This window comes from Oryx dammah, unplaced genomic scaffold (assembly GCF_014754425.2).
Source record: "Oryx dammah isolate SB20612 unplaced genomic scaffold, SCBI_Odam_1.1 HiC_scaffold_28, whole genome shotgun sequence".
NCBI classification, from domain to species: domain Eukaryota; kingdom Metazoa; phylum Chordata; class Mammalia; order Artiodactyla; family Bovidae; genus Oryx; species Oryx dammah.
In genome coordinates this window covers 14969038-14995878 of record NW_024070212.1, presented here as the reverse complement: position 1 = coordinate 14995878, position 26841 = coordinate 14969038, and the positions used below count along the sequence as shown (strand labels likewise).

General features: G+C 56.1%; 2 protein-coding genes across 8 annotated transcripts; both read left to right on the top strand.

Annotated features, from left to right (window-relative positions):
- Positions 1–232: 232 nt before the first annotated feature.
- Positions 233–16083, top strand: DCST1 (DC-STAMP domain containing 1). Of its 2 annotated transcripts, XM_040230361.1 has the most exons (16): positions 233–290; positions 631–756; positions 825–899; positions 5575–5703; positions 6054–6193; positions 6940–7153; positions 7240–7383; positions 8042–8163; positions 8552–8709; positions 10746–10845; positions 10972–11067; positions 11209–11335; positions 11943–12059; positions 12551–12693; positions 12808–12921; positions 15787–16083. In XM_040230361.1, the coding sequence occupies exons 1-16, from the start codon at positions 233–235 to the stop codon at positions 16036–16038; spliced, it is 2115 nt and encodes a 704-aa protein (XP_040086295.1). In that variant the 3' UTR covers positions 16039–16083. The 2 variants fall into 2 exon arrangements, with proteins under 2 accessions (XP_040086295.1, XP_040086296.1); XM_040230362.1 differs by lacking the exon at positions 825–899.
- Positions 16084–16487: 404 nt separating this feature from the next.
- Positions 16488–26602, top strand: ADAM15 (ADAM metallopeptidase domain 15). 6 transcript variants are annotated; one of them, XM_040230339.1, is made up of 23 exons: positions 16502–16659; positions 17850–17956; positions 18582–18658; positions 19092–19170; positions 19345–19421; positions 19514–19706; positions 20496–20561; positions 20644–20712; positions 20790–20959; positions 21103–21187; positions 21619–21767; positions 21844–22018; positions 22254–22346; positions 22476–22780; positions 22867–23068; positions 23310–23387; positions 23852–23924; positions 24065–24203; positions 24580–24649; positions 25268–25342; positions 25749–25817; positions 26056–26180; positions 26280–26599. In XM_040230339.1, exons 1-23 carry the CDS (start codon positions 16581–16583, stop codon positions 26320–26322), a joined length of 2598 nt encoding a protein of 865 aa, XP_040086273.1. In that variant the 5' UTR covers positions 16502–16580; the 3' UTR covers positions 26323–26599. The 6 variants fall into 6 exon arrangements, with proteins under 6 accessions (XP_040086278.1, XP_040086273.1, XP_040086274.1 ...); XM_040230340.1 differs by having other exon boundaries at positions 16526–16659; positions 25271–25342; positions 26280–26598; XM_040230343.1 differs by lacking the exon at positions 25268–25342 and having other exon boundaries at positions 16526–16659.
- Positions 26603–26841: the final 239 nt, after the last annotated feature.

The following is a 26841-nucleotide window of genomic DNA, read 5'->3' as shown; positions in this document are numbered from 1 at the left end:
TCTCACCATGTTCTAAGGTTCCGGAGGGCTTTTACCGTGTGTGTCTTGGAATTCTTTATCTAGTTGCAAAGGGATAGGTAGGTCTCTAACCTCCACATTTCACAGCTGAGGGATTAAAAGACACAGCCCTCAGACAGGCTGTGGGTGAGGCGGAGACAGAAGCCGAACCTCTGATCCAAAGACATCCTCGAGGAGCTTTCTGGAATGCGAGAGACTTCCCCATAGCAGACTCATGGCCATCAGACCTCATCAGAATGGAGCAAAAGGGCAAAGGAAACTACCCCACACCAGTGAGTCAGTCACCAGAGACCCTGACCCTTCCCAGTGACTTCCAGCAACTCCTGGCCCTCACTCCTCTCACCCAGTCTCTCCTCCAGGACTCCTGCCCCTTCCCCCACTTTTGGGGACCCCAGCCTCCACCCCTCTCATCCAGCACCCTCTGCTGGCCTAGCCCTTTCTTCTTCCCTCCCTCGTGTCTGCCTCACTTCCCCAGGGTCCCTTGTGTTCTGGCCACTCTCATCCAGGTTCCCCCAGCCTCTACCTCTCTGCCACCCCTAATCCTAATGAACCATGTCCCAGCCAGAAGAGTGGTATGTTGGCCCTGCTGGGCTAAACCGTTTGACCCCTCAGCGGTGCAGGGGTTCCTGAACTGGGGGCTGCCCAGATCCTGTAACCAATTCCTCTGGCGCCAGCCGGGTGAGTTTCCCATCAGCGCTTTCCTGCTGGGGGCAGGCACCGGAGGACTCCTGGCCATAGGTGAGTACCGAGCAGAGGTCAGAGGTGGGGCGCATCTTTTGACCTTTGGCTGAACCCTGTATCTTTAGGTCTCTTTCAGCTTCTGGTGAACCCTATGAACATCTATGAAGATCAGAAGATGGTGACGTTATACAGCTTGGTGGGTTAGTGCTGGGCTAAGAGCTGGGATGCAGTACAGCCCTGGGTGCCCAGGAAGGAATCTCCTCTTGTTTCTTCTGTTCCCAAATGTCCCTTGTAATTTCAGCCTCATCTTGGGCTTTGAGGGGAGATGAGAGGGAAGAGCCCCCAGTCTACAGAAGACACAGTCCTTGCCCGCAAGAGTCTCCCCAGTCTGAGGGACTCCCTATTAACCGCTATGTGTGTGATCAGTCATGTCCGACTCTTCATAACCCCACAGACTGTAGCCTGCCAGGCTTCTCTGTCCATGGGATTCACCAGGCAAGAATACTGGAGTGGGTTGCCATTTCCTCCTCCAGAGATTAACCCCCATGATAAACCCCAAAAACCATTCATAATCCCCATCTCCCCTGACCTCTCTGATCTTGCTTCCTCCTGCTTCTGATAAATTCAATTCATTCATTCACTCATTCATTTAGCACTAACTGAGCACCTGCTGAGGATTCATTCAGCAGTGAACAAGGTTGACAAGCCCTCAGCTCACTTTTTACATTTTAGTCCCCTAGAGTTTATAATATATATAACATGCATTACATACACATACATACATCATGGTATATAGTGCTTACATGTGTGTCTATTATGTATGTGCAGTGACTGCTATAAATTTATAATGATTTTTTTAAATTGACATATAGTTGATATACAATATTATGTTAATTTCAGGTGTACGATATAGTGATTTGACACCTGCATACATTATAAAATGATCACCACAATAAGTCTAAGAACCATTTTCCCCTGTACAACGTTTTTACAATATTATTGAACATGTTGTTTTTAATTGAAGTACAGTTAATTTGAACTGTTATATTAGTTTCAGGTGTACAACATTTTGATTCAGTATCCTTATAGATTATACTCCATTTAAACTTATTATAAAATATTGGCCATATATCCTCTTGACCAAATTCCTTGTTATATATCTCTGACTTATTTATTATATAACTGGAGGCTTGTACCTCTCAATGATTTTTAACTCTTCCCCACCACACACCCAGTTTTTTCAGAGTTTACATTCTCTTTCAAGTTTACATTCCAGTGGAAAGAGTTAGACAATAAATGAAGAAATAACAAGAGCATTGTGGATGGTTACAAGTGGTATGAAGAACGTAAACCAAGGGGATGTGATAGAAAGGGATTGGGAGCTAGCTGGGAGTAGTCAGGGAAGGCTTCTTAGAAAACGTGACATGTGAAGGGAGGCCTTGCATCAAGACGTGTTGAGCCACAGGAGCAGAAAACCCACCTAAAAGTGGTTTAACCATAGAGGAAATTGATCATCTCATTTAACAACTTTCAAGGTAAAGTAGTTTTGGAATTTGGATGATTCGGCAGCTCAGTAAACCCACCAAGGACCAAGCTTCCTCTTGACTTTTTTCTCTGCCATTTTTGGCCGGTAGATCATCCCTCTTCAGGTCGCAAAATGGCTGCAGCAAATCCAGACGCCACGTCCCCACGTGACAATCTCAAATGACAATCTCAAAAGATGAGCGCATTCCTTCCCCGCGTCTCCTATGAGAACAAAGAGCTTCCTGTAACCCCCCGGCCGACTTCCCCCACACCTCTTTGGTCCGAACTGCAGCACGTGTCCTTTCTAACCCTCTCCCAGGCAAGGGGCACGGACGCGGCATCATCCTCAGCTCACGGAATCAACCGCCTCGATGCGGCTCCGACAGGAAACTACTTTCTCTCTGACCACTGTTTTCCAACGTTTCTCCCCACTGATGACCTCTCACACAGACCCTTAGCTTTCTGGTGATTTAAATCTAGAAGATCCAGTCTTGCTTCAGTAATTATGACTATTTTCGGGGCTTAAAAGGTCCAGTCCAGTCCATTCTTACGTCAAGATTTCAATCTCATGTCGTTCTCAAACATCTTCCCTGCTGACCACGCCCTTGCCCCGAAGCGCAGGCCTGATCCGTGGAGTGGGGTCCTTCGGCGGACAAGAGGCACAGCCTGCTCACTCACTTTTTTTCTCCACTTCCTTCCCTTTCTGGCTCTTCTGATGTCAGAAAGGGGATTAGAAGAATTAGAGGAAAAGGGACAAAAGTCTGAAGTCATCGATACTGTTAGAATTCCCCCGCCTCTGTGCTGCACTCCCTCACACCCTGGTCGTCTCAGGGGGCCCTGTTCATGGTCTGGCTGGAGGCTCTGTGTGCACCGCGCGGGGCCCAGTTTCCTGCTGAGGGCAGTTCTATTTGACTGACCTTGAACGAAGCTCCCTGTAGGTCCTACAGGCCACCTGCAGACTCTTATTTTTGGTTGCCTCCTCCTAAACTGGCAGCCCTCTGAGACGGGACCCACACAGATGGCTTTGAGGCCTGCTGCCCTCTCTATTTCCCAGGTGGCGCTAGTGGTAAAGAACACACTTGCCAACGCAGGAGACGTAGCAGTTTCGATCCCTGGGTTGGGAAGATCCCCTAGAGGAGGGCACAGCAACCCATTCCAGTATTTATGCCTGCAGAATACCATGGACAGAGGAGCCTGGAGGGCTACAGTCCATGGGGGTCGCAAAGAGTCTGGATGACGGAGGCGACTTAACAAGCCCTCTATATGTATGCTTGTCCCAAAGGAAACGTCCTTGCCCTCCCAAACGGGGAACACAGGCCCCCTTGAAGTCGGCCCTCCCCTATCATGATGAGAAGTACCACGCTCCGTGTGCCTGCTTCCCCCGTACTCCTGGGAGGCCCTGCTGGCCTCGTCTGTGAACGCTCCTCCCTTTCTCTGCTCTGGGGCAGCCCTGGGGTGGCCCTGCCAGGCTCTGCAGCTCAGCGGGTGTCCAGTTGGGAGGGGTCAGCCGGGTTCCCCTTCTTGCAACACCAGCCTCAGAAGGGTGCTCTTGGAGTCTGTCACTTGCCATGGGGAAGTGAACACCCATCCTCCCCACAGCCTCTCCTCCTATATCTGCCTGCTCTAACCACTTCCCTCCACTTCCAGATAATTCCGATTTCTGGCCCTGTCTTTGTCTAGGCTGGTTGGGGTAGAGGGCTGAGACACCACTTTTGCTCTTTGGGGAATGCCCAGATAGCAAACTCCATGAGGCTCTCTTTAGAAGGTAGAGCAGCTCTCGGTCAACAATCACCCTCAGAAAGTAGGGCGACTATTTGTCAACTATCGTCCTCAGCTTGAGCCTTGGCCAAAAGGCCAAGACCACAGAATCACCTCCCTTTCGATGTCCTACTATAGCATGCTTGGGTTAGACGGATCCAGATTTACCCCCAGGGCCAGGGTAGGGACAGGCCATTGCCCTGGAACAAAACCCAAGTTGTGTTAGCAAGGAAGAAGGGAGAACAGACCATGAGGTGCCACTGACAGGGTTTGCAGCAAACCTGTATGGCAAGGTAGAGCCGCCAGGTGAAGACCAGGGGAGGAGAGCTCCTGGCACGGAACAGCTGGGCCAAGGCCTGGGAGGACGCGCGAGCTTGGCAAGTTCCAGAAACAGCAACACGGCCAGTGTGGGCAGACGTGGTGGGCGAGGGGCTGAATAGGATGAGATCACCTCAGAAGGTGGGAAGGGGCCAGATCACGAGAGTCTGGTGATCGTGTTAGAGGAGTCCAGATTTGATCCCAAGCAGAGATGGGAAGTCATTGCATGGTTTCAAGCAGAACAGGGACCATGATCCGAGATTTTTGTTTTTGTAAGATCACTCTGGCCGCCTAAAGAAAATTGATATCTAGGTTAGCAAGAGAGGAAGTAAGGGACGAGGCAGCTCCCATGAGAGACGCTGGGGACTCCATGAGGGCAGAGCAGATGGAGAGAAGGGTACGGACTAGGGATCTGCCTTGGCCATCTTTGGGAGAACACTCCATCCACACAGGAATCCTCTGGGTTCCCTGACCAGTTTATGCTACTCCTTTGGCTTGGAATGCCTCACAACACTTACTCATTGCTCAGGCCCAGCTGTCACATCGCCGCCTTTGTCCAGCCTTCCCAGCCCCACCCCTCCCCACAGAAATGCCTGCTCCCTCCCGGGCTCCCACAGCTCTCCATAAGCGCCTCCCTGTGCACTTAGCACTTGGTGTTGTAGTCATCTGTTTACCCGTCTGTCTCTCTCCCTGGATTATGAGCTTCAAGGAGCTCACTGTCTCCCTGCAGAGACCACAGGGAGACACATGTGAAGCTGCTAAAACACACCAGGAGGTACACGACTAAAGGCTAAAATTAGGGACGGAGCTGTAGGTGTCAGAGAGCAGGGGATATCGGGGTGGCTGTGACCTCTCTTCCGACTGCTCTGAGCACCAATGCCTATTTCCAGAATTCACCTCTTGCTCTCTCTGCCCCCTCAGTACCCAGGATACCTGTGAGTCCAGCCTGGAAAGGGAAAGTGCTGGCCCCCTTCCCTAACACAAACACACACACTCGTATATATGCACCAAGTCAATCACTGACCCTGGCTTTTCAATCTCTGGCCTCCTCTCCAAGCCCTTCCGGAGGCTGGCACACAGTCGAACTCTATAAATGGCTGTTTGATGGATGAATGCAGGAGTGGCCTGAAGGCCTATCAGAGCCAGAGTGAATGGGACAAGGGCAGTACGGTGATGGTTCTAGAAAGGAGTTGTGGGAGGTGGGTGCTCTGTTAAACTTGGTGAGAGAGGCAGCTTCCTTACTCTGTCTCACCACTTGCTGGGCTCTCCTGATAGGCTTGGGGGTCGTAGGCTGGGGGACCTCGCCTCACATTCGCTGTGCCAGCCTTCTGCTAATACCCAAGATGCTGGGCAAAGAGGGCAGGCTCTTTGTACTGGGATATGCCTTGGCCGCCATCTATGAGGGTGAGTGTGTTCCCCTAGGTACCAGTTAGTGACCCTGAAGCAGTGACTCTGGGTGGGCTATCCATTCAGAGCCAGGCTTGGTGAAGAACAAAGAGTGGGGGGGGGGTCTAATCCCAGCTGTTTTGACTTGTGTGTCCCCTGAGAGAGTTCCTCTGAGTGTCTGAGCCTCTTTCATTTACAAAAAAAATAAAAATCAGGGGTTGAATGAGATGACCTCTCACCAGCTTCTGGGCCCCATCAATGTACAGTTCTAGAAGGTGGTCACCGCCCGCAGAGTGGGAGCTCGGGATGGGACGGAGAAAGTTAATTGGCTCTAGAAGGAGGTAATCTACCAGGACATCTTCCCCCAGGACCAGTGGCCAACCTGCGGCACAACCTCAACGAGGTGATAGCATCGCTTGGCTGCACCGTGGAGCTGCAGATCAACAACACCCGCACAGCTTGGCGTATCTCCACAGCCCCCCTGCGGGCAGTGTTCAAGGACTTGCTGGTCAGGACCCTACACCGGCAGGGTCTAGGGGTCCCTCTCCCCACAGGGCCTAGAGGACCTGAGCTGAGAGCTGGGATCCTGGACATATAGTTTCACAACAGGGCGAGTGGTACTGGCATTTGGGCAGAACTGTTCCCAAACATTGCCCTGGTCTCTGGGCACCAAATGGCAGAAGAGCTCCTACCCCCTGGCCCCTGGGGCATATCCCACACACATTCCCAAACACCCAAGGAGGTAGTGCTCTGGGCGACTGAGCTAGGATGTCAGGAAACTGGGGGCCCTGGCCTTGAGGAGTTGGGAAACTTTGAGGGTCGGGGGATGAGGGAATAGGGTACTGGAAAACTGAAGATTGGGGCCTGGAAAAGTTGGAAAGTTGAGGAGTTGGGGACACAAGAACCTCGGGGCTTCGGAGTTGGGACAGTGCAGATGGCACAGTGGCCTGAGGAGCAATGAGGGGTAAAGTCGAGGACCTGGGGAACCTTCCTTGACTAGCAAGGATCTGGAGTGGGAGGCCTTGGGAGGGGCTGGGAGCCTGGGAGGTAAGTGGAACAGCGGCACCTGGGGAGAGGAGAGGGCTCCCAAGGACTACAAACAGTGGAGAGTCTGAGATGAGAGCCCATCTCCAGGCCTCGGCTCCTTATAGCTGGACGTAAGAGCCCGAGGCTGGGCTGCTGGGGACAGACAGGCTGTCGGGCACAGAAGCTCCAAGTTGCCATGCCTGACTCCTTTCCTGCCTCCAACCCCAGAGCAGCAAAGAGTCGCTGAAAGCTGAGACCCAGAACATCACCAACTCCTTTGAGGAACTGGATGCCCAGGTGAACAGTGAGAGCGGATTCTCACCCAAGGATGCCGAGGGCTCAGAGACAGCCCCGGGTGAGGAGGCCCCCGCTGCCTCAGCCTTCAGACACCACCTCTCTACACAGAAGATGTATGAGCTGAAGACTAAGCTGCGCTGCTCCCGTGAGCGGGGGTCCCTGGGCAGGGCAGGGGCCCGGGCGTCGGCTCAGGGGCTGGGGACCTCAGACCCCCGCTGGGCCTTCCTGCAGATGTGGTGAACGAGGCCGTGTTCAGCTGCCGCCGCTGGTTTGACCAGAAGCATGGAGTGTGTATGCAGCGCATCTGGGTGCCCCTCCTCAACCACCTACTCTGCCTGCCCATGAAGTTCAAGTTCTTCTGCAGCATTGCCAAGTGTGAGCACACAGGCAGGAGGGTGGGGAGCACCAGGGCTAGGGATCTGAGTCCTGGGGGACCCTGGGAAGGTGTCGGGCAGGAAGGCAGTCAGGAGGGGAGGCTTTGGGCTCTGAGGACACGGCATCCTTAGGGCCCAGCACCTCCAGCTGACCAGATTTGTGACTCAGGTAAGTTCCTGCTTTGTCTCTTCATCTGAAAGATGGGCATCATGATAGTAGTTAGCCCATTAGGGGTCTTGAGGATTTAAGGAGATAATACATGTAAAGCAACTAACAGAGCCAGCACACAGAGGAACTGCTCTGTTAAGTGTTGGCTATCATAATTAGTGTTTGGTACGGTTACAGACAGGTGAAAAAAATGGGGGGAAGAATCCAAGGGGAGTGAAGAAGGGAAAAACTCAAGGTGGTAGAAAGCCATGGGCAGGGAATTCTCTTTTAGTCCCGTTGTTAAGACTTCAACAGTTAGGACTCTGAGCTGTCACTGCCAAGAGCCAAGGTTCAATCCCTGGCCTCTGAACTAAGATTCCGTAAGTCACACCAAAAAATGAAAGGAAAGAAAGAAAGTCACGGGCAGAGAGACAAAAACAGAGGATCACGGAAAGGGAGCACTGGAGGCCGGGCACAGGGAGGCCCCTGACCGGGCCCCACTGCCCACCAGTGATGGAAGTTTGGTGCCGCAGCCGCATCCCCGTGGAAGGCAACTTTGGGCAGACCTATGACTCCCTCAACCAGTCTATTCATGGCCTGGAGGGCGAGTTTTCAGCGACTATTAACCTCAAGGCAAGAGACGGGCAGTGTGAGGTGGGGGGAGGTAGGGAGTGGGAGGAGGAGGCCACAGGCACAGGATGCAGAGCAAGAGCTGGGCGAGGACCCAGGAGAGGTGGCTGGCCAGGGAGGGGACGAGGTGGGGAGTGGTGAAGGCGCTGGGTGACGGGTGGGGAGGGTGTCCAGCCTGTGGGAAGGGGCAGCCAGGTGTGAGAGGGCGTCAGCTCACAGAGCTGCAGAGGAGCAAGACGGTGTCAAGGAGGGTGGCGAACAGAAGGCAGAGGTCCCCCTGAAGTTCCTGGGAGGAGGAGAGCACGAGGAAGCACCCCGGCGGGGGGGAAGCCACAGCCGGCCTGGGAAGCTGGGTCTGGACCTCTGAGGCGGCGCCTGTGCCGTCCACCAGGAGGAGAGGCGGGCTGGGGTGCTGGGCCTCAACACGAGCTGGAAACACGTGAGCACCGAGGTGCGGGACTACGTGAGGCGCCAGGAGGCCCAGCTCGAGTGGACCCTGGGGCTGCTGCACGTGCTGCTCTCCTGCACCTTCCTGCTGGTTCTCCACGCGTGAGTCCTCAACCTCTGCCCGAGCCCGGCCTCCTGCCGGCCGCGCCCTGAGGGAGGGCCTAGGAATGGAGCTGCAGAGTCCCCCTCCGACTGAATCTGAACGCTCTTCGCCTTTGACTTTGCCTTTTTACAAAGCTGGGTTCGTTGTTTACACAAAGTTAAAGGAAATGTGGACATTTTGTCAGAAGAAACGTTACCCCATGTTCCCACCACCTTAAAAGGGCGATCGTCTTCATTTATCTACCTCCTTCCGGCCTTTATCCCAACGCTGACTTTTTTTTTTTTTTTAACTTTTAGCTTTGACTTTTGATTTTTTTTCTTGCCCTTCATATTCCCCTTGGCTCTGACTTTGTGCCATTTTTATCGTCCAATTCTGCTTTCATTTTCTCCCGCCTGCTGTGTTGGCAGCTACTTTCCCTCCATTTGGACCAAAGTCCTCAACCCCACCCAGCCTGGCGTCCAGCTGGGCTGCCCTGGGCCTCACTCTGCTTCCCTACCGACCTCTGGACCCTCTGTTTCCTGTCTCTAGCCCCACATGCCTGAGATGGGCAGGGGCTGGACCAGGGTGGCCACAGGGGCTCTTGCTCCTTCTGCCCCTGTCCGTGGGGCCTAGACTGCAAGTGAGTGTTTGTGTGTGTCCAGAGCCCTGTGGGAGGACAGAGATGAATGAGCCATAGTTCTGCCCTCAAGACGCTCATGGTTGAGGGGAGGTAGGAGAGGCGTCCACAAGACAGAGATGATTCAGAGGCTGTACGATGGACAGATATGGGAACTGAGGAAGTGCCGCTGAAAGGGCCATAACTGAGCTTCAAAAGGCTGCAGGTGGGGAGCCACAGCCAAGGAGAGGGAAAGTATTCTCTTGGGTCAGGAATCCAGCATTTATGGGATGTGGAAGGCAGAGGCTGAGGCTGTGGTTGAGGACCCGGCATAGTCAGAAGAGTCTGGAAATCCCTGCAGGAGGGCCCTGAACTGCCCCCCAGTGGCAAGGTTGCAGCTGTACTGGAGCAGTGTGGAGGCAGGGAGGCCAAGGTGGGTCAGAGGTTAGGGAGCCAGGCTGGAACGGAGGTGGGGGTGGGGGCGTGGCAGGAAGTTGGCCTGAAATGGAGGGAGGTGGGGGAAGGTGCAGAGCCGGCTTGCGGAGGGAAGGAAGGAGGTACAGAGTCAAAAGCCACTTCCAGTCTTTCAACCTGGGTGAGGTCACTCATTGAAGGGTCTGAGCTGGGGAGGGGCGCACACCCGGCTCCGCAGGCCCAGACCCAGCAGTGGTAGGGCTCCCCACAAGGGGGCGCTCACAGTCTTTCTTTGCACTTACAGACATTTCTATCTGAAAGGCAAAGATGTGGATTTTTACAGGGTCCCAGAACCAATAGCATTGGAAATCATGTTTCACAGTTTACAGAGCTTATTTAATGTACTTTTACAGTTTTAAACACATTTCCAACAATTAACATTTTTCCTCAGGAAACTGAAGCGTTATGTGGGACTTTGAGAGATACACAGAAAAGCTACGTTTGCGTGTGCACACACGCTCACACAGAAAACATCGCTTTACTCAGGGGTGTATCAGAGGAGAAGGGAAATGATGGTTGAAATGAGTTTTGCTTCAAGTGAGCTCCCAGGAGATGTTTTGAGGGCTCAGCCAAGAGACAGGGGCGTGCAAGGTGGACGTGGGAGTCAGTGGATCGGGCGATTTCTGCATCCTTGAGGGATTTTCCTTGTCTCCCTCCTTTGCTCCTAATGTTTCCTCTGCTTGATATTCTTCCTGAAAGTTCCATGCCTGGGAAGGCTTCCCCTAGGCTCCCAGGCACACACATGCACTTACACACACCCCCCCCACTCTGTTGTGTCTCAGCAGAATGTGCGTGCATGGTTTTCACTGGACTGTGGGGCTGCTGGAGGGCAGGGCAGGGCTTTCTTCTCCGAGGACATAGATGGGGCTTGGTGCATGCTGGGTGGTCGGCTGACTGACCACAGCAGGGAAGCCCATGGTTGGGGGTGGGTAAACCTGGAGGCAATGGAGACACCCTCATCCACAGGTGCTTCTCCTACATGGACAGCTATAACGGGGACATCCGCTTCGACAACATCTATATCAGCACCTACTTCTGTCAGATTGATGAACGCAGGAAGAAGCTAGTGAGTGTGTGCAGCCTTGCCCAGGAGTGCCCTGTCCTGTTCCCTGGGTGGCTTCCTGCTCCAGGAGGGCAGAAGGGAAGAGGCGAGGGTGCTCAGTGTTTCTCACCATGGGGACATTTTTCCCAGGGCAAGCAGACGCTGCTGCCACTCCGCAAAGCCGAGAAGAAAACCGTCATCTTCCCCTGGGACCCCACGATCCAGACCGCAGAAATGAGAAATGTGGTGAGGATGGCACGGAGGGCAGGACCCCAGATCCTACTAGCGGCAGGGATCTGAGGGGTGGAGGGCAGAGGGGGCTCAGAGGAGGCTCCAGGCCTGGACCAGTGGCACTGCCCAGCTCCGCCCCTCCTGCTCCCTGGCCAGTTCAGGGAGCTCGTGGAGACACTGCCCGTGCTGCTGCTGCTGCTGCTGCTCTGTGGCCTGGACTGGGCTCTCTACTCCATCTTCGACACCATCCGCCACCACTCCTTCGTGCAGTACTCCTTCCGCAGTGAGCCCTGCCCCCACTCCAGGCTCCAGGCCCAAGGAGACCACCCCCTGGAGAACTCCCACCCTTGTGCAGCCACCCCACCCCAATTCTTCCAATTTTTAAAAAGTTTATTTTATTTGGCTGCTTAGGTCTTGGTTGTGGCTCATGGGCTTCTGTCCAGTTGTGGCGCAGGGCTTCCAGAGCACGGGCTCAGTAGCTGTGGCTCTCAGGCTTAGTTACTTCACGGCATGTGGGCGCCTAGGTCCCCAACCAGGGATGGAACCCTGCACTGGAAGGCAGACTCTTAACCACTGGACCACAAAGGAAGTCCCCAGTTCTGTCATTTCCTTCTGCTTCTCAGCCCCTACCTGCCCACCTAGGGTCAAATATCAGCCCTGCAACTTGACAGCTGTCACTGGGAGCCTCAGTTGCCACTCCCCTTTGTATCTGTCAAAAGGAGGCATTAGTAATCAGTGAAGGGATGGAAAGTCCTGTGCAGTTGAGAAGTATTGCTATGCCTTGACCTCTCCCCTCCACTCAGTCTCCATCCTGCCTCATCTCCTTAACTCCAACTCTCTCCTGACTCCCCCACTCCCCACACACACCACGACCCCTATCCTGGCATCAGGCAGTCATAAACTGGAAGTGAAAGTCGGGGGAGACTCCATGCTTGCCCGGCTTCTTCGGAATACCATCGGAGCCCTGAACACCTCCTCCGAGATGGTGGTGGACTCAAACAACATGCGTGAGTGATGCTGAAAGTTTGGATCAGAGGAATTGAAGGCTGGGGGCCGGGGAGAGGAGGCAGGCAGGGTGTTTCCAAGACAAAGAATTAGGGGACTGGGCCTTGGCTATGGTGAAATGGGGGTCGGTGTGTTTGCATTAGAGAATCAGAGTAGGAAACATCAGGTCAAGCTTGAAGGATTGGAGGATGACAGGTTTGGGTCAGAGGAGTCCAGAGGGTTCCCCAAGGTCCCAGCCCTCTGGAGCAATGCCGTTCAGTAGAACTTTCTGCCATGATGGAAAATTTCTACATCTGTGCCATGTTGAACAAATAGCTTCCTGGGCCTAATGGCCACAATACTGACAACACAGCTCTGCAGGGTGAGGAGCAGGCAGGAAGATAATACGGTAATCAGAGACCTAACCCACATCCCATGAACATGGGGAGTTCAGGGCAGAGTTGCGGCCAGCCAGACTGGGCCACGCCCCTGACAGGCCTGGCTCCTCCCGCAGCCTGCCTGCCCCAGCCCGTGCCCCTGAGCACCAGGGCCTATTTGAAAGCAGCTCTACCGAGTGGCCTCCTAACATGCCTCTGCCTGCTCCAGGCTTTCGGCTACCGGCTCCGGAGGGTCATCGCAGCCTTCTACTTCCCCAAGGTGTGCCCCCAGCCTCTCCACCCTCAGGTGCGCACACACCAGCCTGCACCCAGCTCCCCATCAGCCCCACCTTGGGGGATGTCTTCCTCCTCTATTCTGTCTCCTTGGCCCCAGCGAGAGAAGAAGCGGATCCTGTTCCTCTACAATGATCTCTTGAGGAAGAGAGCAGCCTTCACCCAGCTGAGGAGGGCTACCATCGTGAGGCGGGCAAGACAGCAGAGGGCTCCGGTAAGTCCAGGCCTGCACCTCTGGGTCTAGGAACTGGAGTGGGGCGGGGGGCATCTCCCCTTAGTCCATCCAGCCTCTACCAAGGTCCGAAGTCTACTGACACTCAGTGAGTTCTCATGGGATGCATGCAGAGGCCTTGGTCATCCAGTGCCTGGAGGTCAAGGCTGTGTCCATATCTGCACCCAGATTCAGCCCAGCCTGAGATCCTAAGTGGACCATGGGCTGTGATGTGCTTAGTCGCTCAGCCATGTCCGACTCTTTGCAACCCCATGGACCGTAGCCTGCCAGGCTGCTCTATACATGGAATTCTCCAGGCAAGAATACTGGAATGGGTTGCCATGCCCTCCTCCAGGGGATCTTCCCAACCCAGGGATCAAATCCAGGTCTCCTCTCCTCCATTGCAGGCGGATTCTTTACTATCTGAGCCACAAGGGAAGCCCAAGAATACTTGATTGGGTAACCTACCCCTTCTCCAGGGAATTTTCCTGACCCAGGAATCGAACCAGGGTCTCCTGCATTGCAGGTGGATTCTTTACCAACTGAGCCACCTGGACCATAGGGAAGCAGGCAAAAAGGAGGAATCAGATTTGATATAGTTGGGTCAAAGAAAAGCAAAACAGGTTCATCAGAAACAAGGGGCCCAAGGGAAAGCCACAGGTTCTTCTGAGAGGATTTCAGATTAGAAGCTCAGTGCAGTTTCAGCAGAGGGGTGGGGGGGGGGGTGGCGGGTGTGAGGAGGTGACATAGGTGAGGGGACTCAGGTGGGCTGGGGATCGGGGCGGCCTCGTGAAGAGGCGTGTGGTATACAGAAAGGGCATACTGTCAGCAGACCCAGGCTCCAGTCCACATGCCCTCAGTAAGCTTTGTAACCTTGGCCATGGTCTTCACTGGACCTCAGTTTTTCCCTCTGCAGAATGGGGAGGTTGAACGAATCTATGAGGCCTGCTCACTAGAGATCAGTAGTAGAGTGGTGGTCGGGTATGAGGGTCTGGTGCCAGAGAGCTTATTTTTTTAATATAAAGATATTGTTTTTTAAAAAGGATGTTTACTTATTTGGCTGTGACAGGTCTTAGTTGCGGTATGCAGCATCTTTAGCTGCGGTATGTGAACTCTTAGTTGCAGCGGTGGGATCTAGTTCCCTGACCAGGGATGGAACCCAGGCCTCCTGCATTTGGAGTCTTAGCCACTGGACCACCAGGGAAATCCCTAGAGAGCATAGGTTTGAATCCTGGCCCCTCCCCTTATTACTGCGACAACTGTGTGATCTTGACCACTGACTTAAATGCTGAGCCTTGGTTTTTCCCTTCTGTAAAATGGACTTTACTACTCCATCTATTGTAGTAAGGATTAAATGAGTTTCGTTTAATCACAGTGCAGGTACAGAGCAAGTTCTATATATGTGTTAGTTGTCATTGTGTGAAAATGATCACCTCTCCAAGCCATCAGTTTTTTCAGCTGAAAAGAGATCTGCCTTACAGTTATTGTTTGAATTGAATTACTTTACTTACAGTTTCTTGGTACGGGGCCCAATATCATTTAAAAACACAAGGAGCAGCCACTCTTATTTAATCAGACCTGAAACACTCATAAAAGTGAGAGACCATGTTTGCTTAAATTTTTCCTCCAGCTCCTGAAAGTGAAAGAAAGTGAAAGTGAAGTCACTCAGTCATGTCCGACTCTTTGCAATCCCATGGACTGTAGTCTGCCAGGCTTCTCTGTCCATGGGATTTTCCAGGCAAGAGTACTGGAGTAGATTGCCATTTCCTTCTCCAGGAGATCTTCCTGACCCAGGGATCGAACCCAGGTCTCCTGCATTGCAGGCAGACACTTTACCCTCTGAGCCACCAGGGAAGCTCCTAGACCTCCCCAACTCCCATGACATGCAGTAGAGGCTGGATGAATGTCTGATGAACATACTGATACTATGGGAGGAGGTGAGCTCCATGTCCTTCTAGTCCATCGTCTTGATCCAGATCTCCCAAGAAACTCACTCAAAATGAACATAAAGTGATTCCATGACCAGATCATGGAGTTAACTGGATTTTGATGGGCAGATGGAAATGTGAAGGGCATTCATTCCCAGTTGAGGAAGCAGAATGTGCAAGGATTCAGAGTCCAAAGGAAATGCCAACCAAGTGCCAGGGCTTGAAGTCTAAGGAGAAACTGGCACAGAACATGTAAAATTCAGGGAGAGGTAAGTTGGAGCAAAGGCTAGAAAGGGACCAGATTGTGGAAGGCTCAGAAGGCCAAGGCCAGGAGTCCTGCCTTTGCTTGGCAGGCAGTGGGAGCCCTGGAGTTTCTTGAGCAAAGAGTGACCAGATAAGGTGGCCTGAGAATTCCTGGAAAACGTGTGGAGAGAGGCTGGGAGACAGAGGGAGCATAATGAGCCAGGCTTGTGATTTGGAATAAGGGTACGTGGATCCAGACAGGTTTTACTGTTGAGTCTGTGCCTTTGGGAAAGTAATTTAACATTTATGAGATTCAGCTTTCTCATCTGTAAAGCAGGAGAACACAGTAGTGATAGTCTTATCTGCCCTACTGGCTTCTCAGCCTCACGGTGAGAATCAAATAAGACGATTTACAATTTACGGGAGAGTACATGTGATGATGGTTGTTGCTATTACCGGCTGCATCTTCTGACTCTCCACCACGAAGTGAGGGAGGCTCTCCAGGACCGACTTCCATAGAACCCTTGCCCTCCAGGGCTCTTCTTTGCCAAATCCAGCTTCCTCCAACATATGGGCATAGTCAGGTTTTGAGACTTCAGATAAGAAGCGCTTCTCCAAAAAGAAGCGCTGCTCTGCAGCTCCTCATCTTTCTCGCGTGCTCCCCAACCGGCTCTAAACCCGCCTCGTCTCTCAACAGCGCCGCCATCTGGTTGACATCCTGCACCGCCGCTGCCCGCTCTTGCGCCCCTGGCTGCGCCGCCGATGCGTGGTGTGCCAAGCACCCGAGACGCCCGAGTCCTACGTATGCCCTACACCGAACTGCGAGGCAGTGTACTGCCGCTCGTGCTGGAATGACATGCGGCAGCGGTGCCCGGTCTGCACACCCCGCGAGGAGCTCTCCTCCTCCGCCTACAGCGACAGCAACGATGATGCTACCTACGCGGAGTGAAAGGGCGTCTTGCTCGCTCTCCCATCCGCTGCTTCCTGTTTAATAAAAGCCTTTATACACTCCTGCTGCCCGCGCTTCGCAGGCGTCCGGTACCGGAGGGTGAGCTGGGCAGTCGGGAGAACCAGCCCACCTGATCCGGCAGAACCCGGCTGCGGTCGTGAGAACGGAGGTCAGTGAAGCTGCTACGAAGGCGTCCTGACCCAGGGCCGGGTGGAGGCGCGACTCTTAAGCCGGTCGGACCGGGCCTCGGCTCCCATCCTGCACAGCAGCCTGAAGTGGCTGTGCAGAGCAGGGTGAGCAGTCAGCAGTCGCGGTCAAGGGCTGGATCCACACTTCTTTGGGACCCGGCGCACTGTGGGGGTGGAGCCTTTCCAGGGGCGGGGCTTCGGGGCGGGGCCGGGCTCTGGGCAGGGTGGGAGGAGCTTGGGAGGGGCCTGTGGCTGCGCCTGGCTGCGAGGTGCGAGAAGCCGACCCGGCAGCCGCGGCTCCTCGGCGCCCGGCCCAGCACCTGCTGCCCTCGCCCGGCCCCGGGCGGCGCTGCCATGCGCCTGGCGCTGCTCTGGGCCCTGGGGCTCCTGGGCGCGGGCAGCCCATTGCCCTCCCGGCCGCTCCCAGATATAGGTGAGTGCCTGGCCAGAAGTGGGCCGGGGGTCGCCCTGGGAGGACGCGCGGGAAGTCGGGAGGCCCTGGGGTCCTGGGGTCGGCCGGAGACCCCGAGAGACCCCATCCAAAGCACAGCCTGCCCTCGTCTGATGTTCTGGGCCGAGGACCCGGCGACGGGGCGGTGGAGTGGGGAGGGACGGTGGAGGGATGCCGGCGCCCCCGGGCCGGTCATCCTCTGCAGGGTCCTCGCGGACACTTTCAGGCTCCGGGACCGGGCACCGCGGGGCCTCGCCCAGCACCCCCTCAGGATCGCGATAGCGGGGCTCTGCTTCCCGGGACTGACGTCTTCGCTCCTCTGGGGCCTAGCTGATCGTTCCACCCGGTGCCAGGGCCCCGAGTAGGCACGGCTCCTAGGGTTTGGCGAAGAGGATACTTCCTGGCCCCTCATCCCAGGCCTGAGACGCCGGCACCCCTCACCCTGGTGCTGATCCCACCAGAAAGCTCGCAGAGCGGGAGGGGGCCCGGGAGGAGCCAGGAATGGGAGAATTGGCCAGGAAAGAGGCTGGGACACCAACTCCTCCTTGGAACTTTCACTTCCCGCTGCTGTCTTGGGCTGGGGGCCGAGAGGGCAGGCGGGGGTGGAGTGTCCGGAGGAGAGCGAGCTATTGGGGGCGGGGGGCGGACTCCGGGAGGAAGCAGAGGCTGTGAGGAGCGGGTGTGCCTAACTGGGCATGAGGGGTGTTTAGGGAGGGGGGTGTTTGCAATGCTCACCCAGAAATGGGCGTTCCCGGCATCTCTGATGTGAGGAAAGGGAGGGTGAGTGGGCACTGGGCCACAGGGCTTCGCCCAGTCCTGAGAGGGGGCGTTCCAGGGGAGGAGGGGGTTGGGAGGGAGTGGGAACAGGGGGAGGGTCCCTGTGAGAACCTGGGATTGGTCTGAGGGGGACAGAGAAGGACAACAGGCTGGGCAAGCTGAACTTCTTTCTCTGGGGACTTGTGGATGGGTTGGTGGGATGAAAGGGAGAAACTGGAGAGAAGCCCCCACCCTCCAATATTCTCCTTTAAGTCCCAGAATGCAATGTAGGAGTCCTTCAAGCAGAAAAGAGCCTTGATGGGTTGGGAGCCAGGTGGGTCAGAGGGCAGCAGCCACCTCCAGCCCTGGCGCTGATTCTCTCAGCACTCTTTTGGGGTGTCCCGGGAACCGTGCAGGTGTCACTGAGGAGACGCAGGCAAGACCAGAGAGGGCCCAGAATGGACCTCTGGAGCCCCAGATCCTTCAGGACAACCTCACGCTCAGCCTAGCAGAGGTGCTTCAGGTGAGCCTCTCTCTCCCCTCAAAGCAATACACTCGCAACCCCCCACCACCACCCTGAGTAATCAGGTGTCTCCAGGCAGAGACAGGCTGAGAGCAGGTGAGTGGACTCCACAGCAGCATGGCCATCCCAGGCCTGCCGCCTCTCCCTGTACACCTCAGCACCTGGCTTCACTTATCCACCCCCTCGCATCTACACACACATCTGTCTACCTCAGCCCCACCCAAGTCGTCCATCTCCACTGAGGCCAAACCTGCTCTCTTGGTCTCATGTTGCCGGTTCTCTCAGTGGGGGGATTTGGAGAGGGTCGGGCCCCACTAGATACCCTCCTCTCCCAATTCTAAAGCTGAGTCAGAGGAAGGGCTGGGGCCTGCACTGGGCCCTCCATGATGCTTCCTCTCCGGGCAGGAAGCCGAGAAGGGGCGGCTCAGATACCTTCCTTGACCTCCCCACACAACCCCCCAGAACAATGCCCCAGGCCAGGCAGGGCTTCCTGGCCCCTCCCTCGGGATCCCCCCACCAATGATCTAATCGTCGGTGCTCTCCTAAGGGCCTGAGGTTTTCTGGTTAGAGAAGATAGGAGTTACAGACAGGGCCAGGGAGGTGACATGCCCTCTGGTGCCCACAGACCAGTCTGCCTGAGGCTTTGCGGATCAAACTGGAATTGGATGGTGAGAGTCATATCCTGGAGCTGCTGCAGAATAGGTAATAATGATAGCAGTAACGTTACTAATAACACTACTAACAACTCATATAGCATCTATGATGTGGTACTACAATGTGGTACTTAGTACTAAGAGCCTGAACTCACTAAATCTTCGTAACAACCTCTATAAAGTAGATACTATTTGTATTATTATTGGCCTCATAGATGAAGAAGTCAAGGCACAGAGAGGTTAAATAACTCCCCCAAGGTCACACAGCTAGTGGGTGCTAAAAACTAGATTGGAACCCAGATAGCCTGGGTTTGTAGCCAGTCTATGGCCCAACCACCATATTTTGCTACTTGAGGGGAAGCAGGAAGGTCAGGGGGATTGCCTGGCCCCCAGCTGCCCCTCTGCCACCTCCAGGCCTCAAGCTGTCACTGCACCACCCTGAGAGGCAGCTGACCCTGCCCTCCTTTTTCTTCATTCCGCAGGGAGCTAGTCTCAGGGCGCCCAACCCTGGTGTGGTACCAGCCTGATGGCACCCGAGTGGTCAGTGAGGGACATACTCTGGTGAGTCAGGCCATCTTGTGCCCTGTTTCTGGCCCAAGGGGATAAGGGAAGGGGCAACTAGAAGGTGGCATCCCCAGACTATGGGAAGGCACTGCATATCCTCACCAACAAGCCAGCCTCCTGGCTCAGACCTGGCCTGGCCTTCAGGCTGACGCTCATGTTTCTCTGCTGCAGGAGAACTGCTGCTACGAGGGGAGGGTGCATGGCCACGCGCATTCCTGGGCCTCTCTCTGCACCTGCTCCGGGCTCAGGTACAAGGGGTCGATTCCATGAAGGTGGAGAGAGTGAGGGTAAACGAGGCATGGAGTTGGTAAGCTTTCTGACTTCCTGCATCTTTGCTTAGGGGCTTAGTGATCCTGTCCCCAGAGAGAAGCTACTCTGTGGAGCTGGGGCCCGGGGACCTTCAGGGTCCCCCAGTTATCTCCCGGATCCAAGACCTCCTCCTGCCACGCCACACTTGTGCCCTGAGCTGGCCTGCATCTCTGCTCACTCAGGCTCTACCGGAGCACCCCCTGGGACGGCGTCACACTCGCCGGGTGAGGAGGGAAGGCAGGAGGGCTGGGCTTGTTGTTCCCCGGGTTGGCCCCCTGGCCCTTAGAACTGTTGGCTCATAATAACGACAGTTCCTGCTCATGGAGTGATTTCGCAGTACCAGGCACTTTGTAAACATTAACTCCTTCAGTCACCCCAGCAACCCTGGGGGATAGGTGCTATTCATAGCTCTGTTTTAGTGAGAAAACTGGCTCTAAGAGGTTAAGTGACTTGGTCAAGGCCATTCAACTAATACATGGTATTTCCAGGATTTGGATGCAGGCACTTGACTCAAACCCTTCATCTGTCTTATGATCCAAATGCAGAGAGCTCTCACTTGGATATAGCAAATACATAGTTACTGATCATCAAGCAGTAAGAACCCAATTTATTCAATGGGGATAATGGAACTACTTACCTTATAGGATTACTGTGAAAATTAAATGAATCTACATACATATATATATGTATGTAAATGCTTAGAACTCCAATCTGTCTGGCATATGTTAAGTATTTCATGGTGTCAGCTATTTTTTTTTTTTTTTCCTAATTTGGAAAAAGCACTGAATTTGAAGCCAGAAAACCAGGGCTCTACTCCCAGCTTCATAACCTATTCTTAGTCCACTTGGGCAAGTCCCCGGCCTCCCAGGCTCTCAGTGGTCCTCTGTAAAATGGACTCTTCACTCTCTTCACTCTGACCACACAGGGTGGGTGTGGACACAGCCTGGCCAGGTGGGCGTGGCTGCGGGTGGTGACTTGCGGGTGTGCCTAATGCTCCTTCCTCTTGTCCACAGTGGAGGCGGGACGTGGTGACAGAGACCAAGATTGTTGAGCTGGTGATTGTGGCTGACCATGCCGAGGTGAGCTGGCCGGCCCTTGGCTGCCCTCCCCTGGCCTCTGCCAGCCGTGCTACCTTTCCTGGCCACCTTTCTTGACCCACAGGTCCAGAGGCACCGGGGCTTCCAGAGCCTCCTGAACCGCACCCTGGAAGTGGCCCTCCTCCTGGACACAGTGAGCATCAGGCCTGACAGCATCGTTACGGCCCCCAACCTTGGGAACCCCTCTCCTGAGTCCCAGTTCTCTTTCAGTTCTTCAGGCCTATGAATGTCCGGGTGGCACTGGTGGGCCTGGAGGCCTGGACCCAGCACAACCTGATAGAGATAAGCCAGCACCCAGGTCTCACACTAGACAGCTTCCTCCACTGGCGCCGGACAAACCTGCTGCCTCGGTTGCCCCACGACAGCGCCCAGCTGGTGACGTAAGGCCTCCCCCAGGATCAGCCAGCAGGGTCTGGCTCTGCCTTGGCCTGACCAATTTCACACCCCAACTCCCTCCCTGAGGGCCTGACGCTCTGGCCACTTTTACTTTGAAGCCCTAACCGTTGACCTCTCAATCCCACAGTGCCACTTCATTCTCTGGGCCCATGGTGGGCATGGCCATTCAGAACTCCATCTGTTCTCCTGAGTTTTCAGGAGGCGTGAACATGGTGAGCTATGGCAACATCTCCCTGTTCCCCATCCAGGTCCTGCCAGCTGTGGCGCCATATATTCACGGAAACCCCCAGCAAAGTTGCCAGCCCCAAGCTGAGGGTATAGAGGGCAGGGGTACAGGAAAGGTACCTCGCCTGTGGCCAGCTCATCATGTCTTCACCTAGAAGCTCTGCCCATTTCTTGGGGGCGGGGGAGACAGCTGAGGCCCAAAGGACAGTGGTACTCTCCCAGGGCCATACAGTGTGAGATATGGGGAACAGAGCTGAGCTAGAGCCCAGGTTTCCTACCACCCAGGCCTGGGCTCTCCTGGTTTAGAAGCACTTAAGGAGGGAGGTGGGACCTGCTCAGTGCCCGAGAGGTCAGATGAAGAGAGAACAGGAGCAATCAGGCTGGTGCTCGATCTAGGCTATGTCCTCCCCAATGACAGGACCACTCCACGAGCATCCTGGGAGTCGCCTCCTCAATAGCCCACGAGCTGGGACACAGCCTGGGCCTGGGCCATGACTCCCCTGGGAACAGCTGCCCCTGTCCGGGTCCAGCCCCAGCCAAGAGCTGCATCATGGAGGCCTCCACAGAGTGAGTAACTGCAGGATGGAGAGAGAAGGGGGCAGGGGCAGGTCCGCAGCCCCAACCTCCTTGCTGTCATCCCCAGCTTCCTGCCAGGCTTGAACTTCAGCAACTGCAGCCGACAGGCCCTGGAAAAAGCCCTCCTGGGTGGAATGGGCAGCTGCCTCTTTGAACGGCTGTCCGGTCTGCCTTCTATGGCCAGTGTCTGCGGAAATATGTTGGTGGAGCCCGGCGAGCAGTGTGACTGTGGCTTCCCAGGTGTAAGCCCCTCCCCCAGAGCCTGGCCCCTGCACCTCTGTGCCCTCACCCTGGCTCATCGGCTGTCTCCAGCCCCCAGAGCCCCTCTCCCTGCCTGCCTGTCTGAGGGGCAGCAGGCAGACTGTGGGGCTCCAGCTCTCATCTGCTGTGCAAATGTTCAGGCTCCAGGAGGCAGTTGGGGTGGGGTCCCGGGCCCAGCCCACTCTGATGCCTGGCCGTCGGTGCCCTTCCCTACAGGACTGTACTGATCCCTGCTGTGACTACTTCACCTGCCAGCTGAGGCCAGGGGCCCAGTGCGCATCTGATGGACTCTGCTGTCACAATTGCCAGGTGGGCACAGACTGGACCGGCCCCCCAGAGCCCACCTGCCACGGGCCAGGGTGGAAAAGGTCACCCTAACTACCAGGGCCTGGTTGGATCTGCCCCACCCCCACACTGACATTCACTCACCCTCCACAGCTGCGTCCAGCTGGCTGGAAATGTCGCCCCACCAGAGGTGACTGTGACTTGCCCGAGTTCTGCCCAGGAGACAGCTCCCAGTGCCCCCCGGATGTCAGCATGGGGGACGGTGAGCCATGTGCTGGAGGACAGGCTGTGTGCATGCAAGGACGTTGTGCCTCCTATGCCCAGCAGTGCCAGGCTCTCTGGGGGCCTGGGGCCAAGCCTGCCGCACCGCTCTGCCTCCTTACTGCCAATACTAGAGGGGACGCCTTTGGGAGCTGTGGGCGCAACCCTGATGGCAGTTATGTGTCCTGTGCCCCTCGGTAAGTGAGGGAACCTGGCTCCTCCTCTAGGTCTGTGGGCATCTTGGCTCTACCACACTGACCCTGCACCTCCTCCCTCACCCCAGAGATGCCATGTGTGGGCAACTCCAGTGCCAGGGCGGGAGGGCCCAGCCTCTGCTGGGCTCAGCCCGGGATCTTCGCTGGGAGATGCTAGAAGCCAACGGGACCCAGCTGAAGTTGAACTGCAGCTGGGTACACCTGGATCTGGGCAACGACGTGGCCCAGCCCCTCTTGACTCTGCCTGGCACAGCCTGTGGCCCTGGCCTGGTGAGCAGCCTCGGTGGGCAGGGATGTCTGAACTGCTGTGAGCAGTGCCCAGGCCTCATTAACCACCAATGCAAACAGTGCAGTCTCTGAGGGGAGTTCAGATTCTCACTTCAGATGGAGCAGAGTCCTGCGGTCCTGTGAGCCTTGGTGTCCCCATGTAAAAGCGTGGTGGACCTCGGCCTCCCAGTGCCAGTAAAGCGTGTGAGAGGGTGATCTTTGCTCTTCTCTCCCCACTGGGCAGGTGTGTGTTGAGCAGCAGTGCCAGCCAGTAGAGGTCCTGGGAGCACAGGAATGTCGAAGGAGATGCCACGGGCATGGGGTGAGCTGGCATGGGGGGAGATGAAGGGGGAGCAGGGAGCCTCTGGGAAGGAAAATAATAATGGGCTTTGCAAACAGACATACTTGGGTTCTAATCCTTGCTCTAGCATGTCTTATCTGTGGGACCCCGGCAGGTTATTCACCTCTCTGAGCTCAGTTTCCTCATCTAACAGGTATAATAGTAGTACCCACTTCCTGAGGCACACGAGATGAGTACCCTAGCTTCTGGCACAGTGGCCGGCAGATAGAAGGCACTCACAGTGTGAGTTCAGTCTAACTTCCTCCGCCACTGGTGCCAATAGAGTCCCTCTCTCCAGAGCGGTGGCAACTTCCACCCCCTCATCCTCAGCACACCTCCCAGCTGTGCTGGGAGGAGACAGGACATGCGAGATCCTGAAAAGCTGAGGACAGGGAAACACAGCCCCAGAGGGCCCAGGTCCTCACTGTCCAACCTGTGCATCCTAGGTCTGCGACAGCAACAGACGCTGCCACTGTGAGGAGGGCTGGGCACCCCCAGACTGCACCACCCACATCAGAGGTAGCGGGGGCGGGGGGCAGGGGCAGCTGAGAGGGCGTCCTTCATCGCCCCTCTTTTCCTGATCCCTTCACTGCTGCTTCCTTGACTCCCTGTGACCCCTGACCCTTTCACCTTCACTGATCACCTGACCTCACCCACAGCAACCAGCTCCCTGACCACAGGGCTGCCCCTCAGCCTCCTGTTGTTGCTGGTCCTGGTGCTCCTTGGTGCCAGCTACTGGCACCGTGCCCGCCTGCGCCAACGACTCTGGCAGCTCAAAGGACCCAGCTGCCAATACAGGTACCAGCCTCCCTGTTCCCAACTTTCTCAACATCTCTGTTAAGGACAACAGCTCCAGAGCCCTGCCCCCACCCCCTGGGCAGCCCCCAGACCACACCCCATACACCCCCTTCCCTACTTGTGCCCCATAACTCTTCACCTCACTTGTAGACCCAGGTGGGGCAACTGCGCTGCTAGGACCATTTCTCTCCAGGAGCCCCAGGGCTGGATAAGTGGGGCCCTCCCTCAGGCTGAGCAGCTTCCCCTCCTCACCTCTGATTTGGCCTAAACCATGCTTCAAGGGGCCACAAAGGATTAACCCCACTCCAGGGCTGCCTATGGGCACAAAATGGTCTGAGGCTGAGCCCTCGCCCTCCTTGCCTTTCTCCATGCTCAGGGCAGCCCAGTCTGGTCCCCCAGAACGCCCAGGACCCCCACAGAGGGCCCTGGTGATGCCAGGTGCCAAGGTAAGTCTGTATGCCAGAGCAGAGAGGGCCCCGACCCAGCCAGGAATCCAGCTTGGGCCCTGGGGTTGGGGTGTCCAAGGCTCTGGACTCAGAGATAAGACTTGCATCGCCCACGAGTCAGTCACTGGAGTCAGGGCCAGCCCTCCCGCCACCTCCCCTGCTGCAGGCTGAGAAGCAGAGTCCAGTCTGGACTGGGAGGGGCAGTCACCTAGGAGCGCTGAGCTCTGTGAGCTGGCCAAACCAGTGGCTTTCAAAGGCGGGTCTACCTGTGCTCCCAGCAGTGGCGCCCCAGGAGGGCATGAGGGGGTGCTCAGAGTGGTCTTCAGTGTGCCAGGACCTGATGAGGCCCTGGTCACCAAGTGTAGAAGGGCTGGTGAGTGCCTCTGCCCTGAGCCCCCTGGATCTGATGACAGGAGTGCGTGTGTGGAGGTGGTCCGCATGCCTACCCCACCACTTGTCACCCCCTCTGCATGCAACTGAATAACCGCATGCATGCACAGCCCCCACTGCCCCTGGGGCCCTGGCTGCCCATCCCTGAGCACTAACACCCCTCTGCCCACATCTGTCTTTCTGCTCCCTCCCCCGTCCCCTGCCTGTCTGCTCCTCCTGCTCTCTCATCAGGCTAGTGCTCTTGGCTTCCCGGCCCCTCCTTCCAGGCCGCTGCCTCCTGACCCTGTGCCCAAGAGACTCCAGGTAAATCTGGGCCAGGCCCAGCCCTGGCCCAGGGCAGGTGGGAGGCTTGGTGCCCAACCGCAGCTCTCATCCCTGTTCCCTGCCAGTAGCACTCGTCATTAGGGGACCAGGGTGCCCTCAGCCTTCAGAGCCCCAGAAGCAGCAAAGGGTGAGCCTCCTGCCTTGGTTTCTACCACCATCTAGTGGTCAGTGGCGGGACTGCAGTTGGCCAGGGACACCCCCAGTGACCCCCACCTTTCTCCCCTGAGGCCTCTCCTGGCATGCGCTCAAGCCCCATGCGCATGCCCCGGTTCTCTCCTGCCCCCCTGGCTGACTTTGCATGTTGACCTGAACCCTTGGGGAGACCCATCGCATGTCCACTGCCCTTGGCTGTGCTCTCATAGCCACTGCCCCTCTCTCTGTTCAGGCTGAGCTGGCAGACCGACCCAATCCCCCCACCCGCCCTCTGCCCGCTGACCCGGTGAGGCGCCCAAAGGTAACTGTGGGGGGAGAGAAGGGCACAGCCTCTCCCCCCACCCAGGGCTGTGGTGCTGGTGGCAAGACGCCCTCTGTGCCTGAGGCCACATACCCCGGTGGCATCTTTAATGGTGACAGGTTCGTTTGGAGACACAGGTGACCTATGGTGTCACCTCTCAAGCTGGTGCTCCCCAGCATCAGTGTGTCAGAGGTGAACAACATGATATGCTCTCCCAAGCTGGCCTTCTCTCTCTCAGTCACAGGGGCCCACCAAGCCCCCACCCCCGAGAAAGCCACTGCCTGCTGACCCTCATGGCCGGCGCCCTTCTGGTGACCTGCCTGGCCCTGGAGCTGGAATCCCGCCCCCAGTGCTACCCTCCAGGTAGGAGAGGAGAGGAGAGGGGCGGAGGATGGGTGGATTGGGCGAGTGGTCTGGGAAAACAGCACCTCTGACCTTTTTTCTTCGCTTTCCACATCCCAGGCCTGCGCCGCCGCCCCCAGCAGCGTCCTCGCTCTACCTCTAACTTCTCCTGAGGTTCTGCTGCCTCCAGCCTGGACTTAGGATGCCAATAGGCAGACCTGACCCCTGAAGCCCCCCACGGTGACTGAAGGAGCCGGAGCCTGGACGCTGTGGAGCAGGAGTCTTAAGGCACCGGGTATCTCCACTTGCTGTCAAACAGCACTCTGGGGACTGGCCCACGCCGCGGCATCTGGGGGTTGGGGAGGGTCTGGGAGCTGGACGGAGCTGAAGGAAGTGCGCACAGCCTGTCTGCTGAGTACAATAAAAGCGAGGTCTTGGGAGCACGCCTTTAAAGTTTTGTCTGCTTTGGGAAGGAGGGTCTCCCCTGTTGCGATTCCGGGTCTGGCCGCCAGGAGACGCTGCCGCCTCAGACGAAGACAGGATAGGGAGGGCGAGCGTCCCAGGCTGGGTGAGAGGATCCCTGGGATGCTCGCGGCTCCTTTCTGCCTAGCCTGTGATGTCTCTCTGCATAATCGAGTACCACAAAGAACGTTGTATGCCCTCTACCACTCCCAATCGCCAA

What these genes read in the sequence shown, in the direction of transcription:
- DCST1 (XM_040230361.1), top strand. Translation starts at nt 233, where the DNA reads ATGGCCATCAGACCTCATCAGAATGGAGCAAAAGGGCAAAGGAAACTA. An exon ending in CGGAGGACTCCTGGCCATAG is followed by an intron (nt 757 to 824) that starts GTGAGTACCGAG and finishes CTGTATCTTTAG; the next exon opens with GTCTCTTTCAGCTTCTGGTG. An exon ending in CTTCTGCAGCATTGCCAAGT is followed by an intron (nt 7,384 to 8,041) that starts GTGAGCACACAG and finishes ACTGCCCACCAG; the next exon opens with TGATGGAAGTTTGGTGCCGC.
- ADAM15 (XM_040230339.1), top strand. Translation starts at nt 16,581, where the DNA reads ATGCGCCTGGCGCTGCTCTGGGCCCTGGGGCTCCTGGGCGCGGGCAGC. An exon ending in CCGGCCGCTCCCAGATATAG is followed by an intron (nt 16,660 to 17,849) that starts GTGAGTGCCTGG and finishes GGAACCGTGCAG; the next exon opens with GTGTCACTGAGGAGACGCAG. An exon ending in TGGTGATGCCAGGTGCCAAG is followed by an intron (nt 24,650 to 25,267) that starts GTAAGTCTGTAT and finishes CTGCTCTCTCAT; the next exon opens with CAGGCTAGTGCTCTTGGCTT.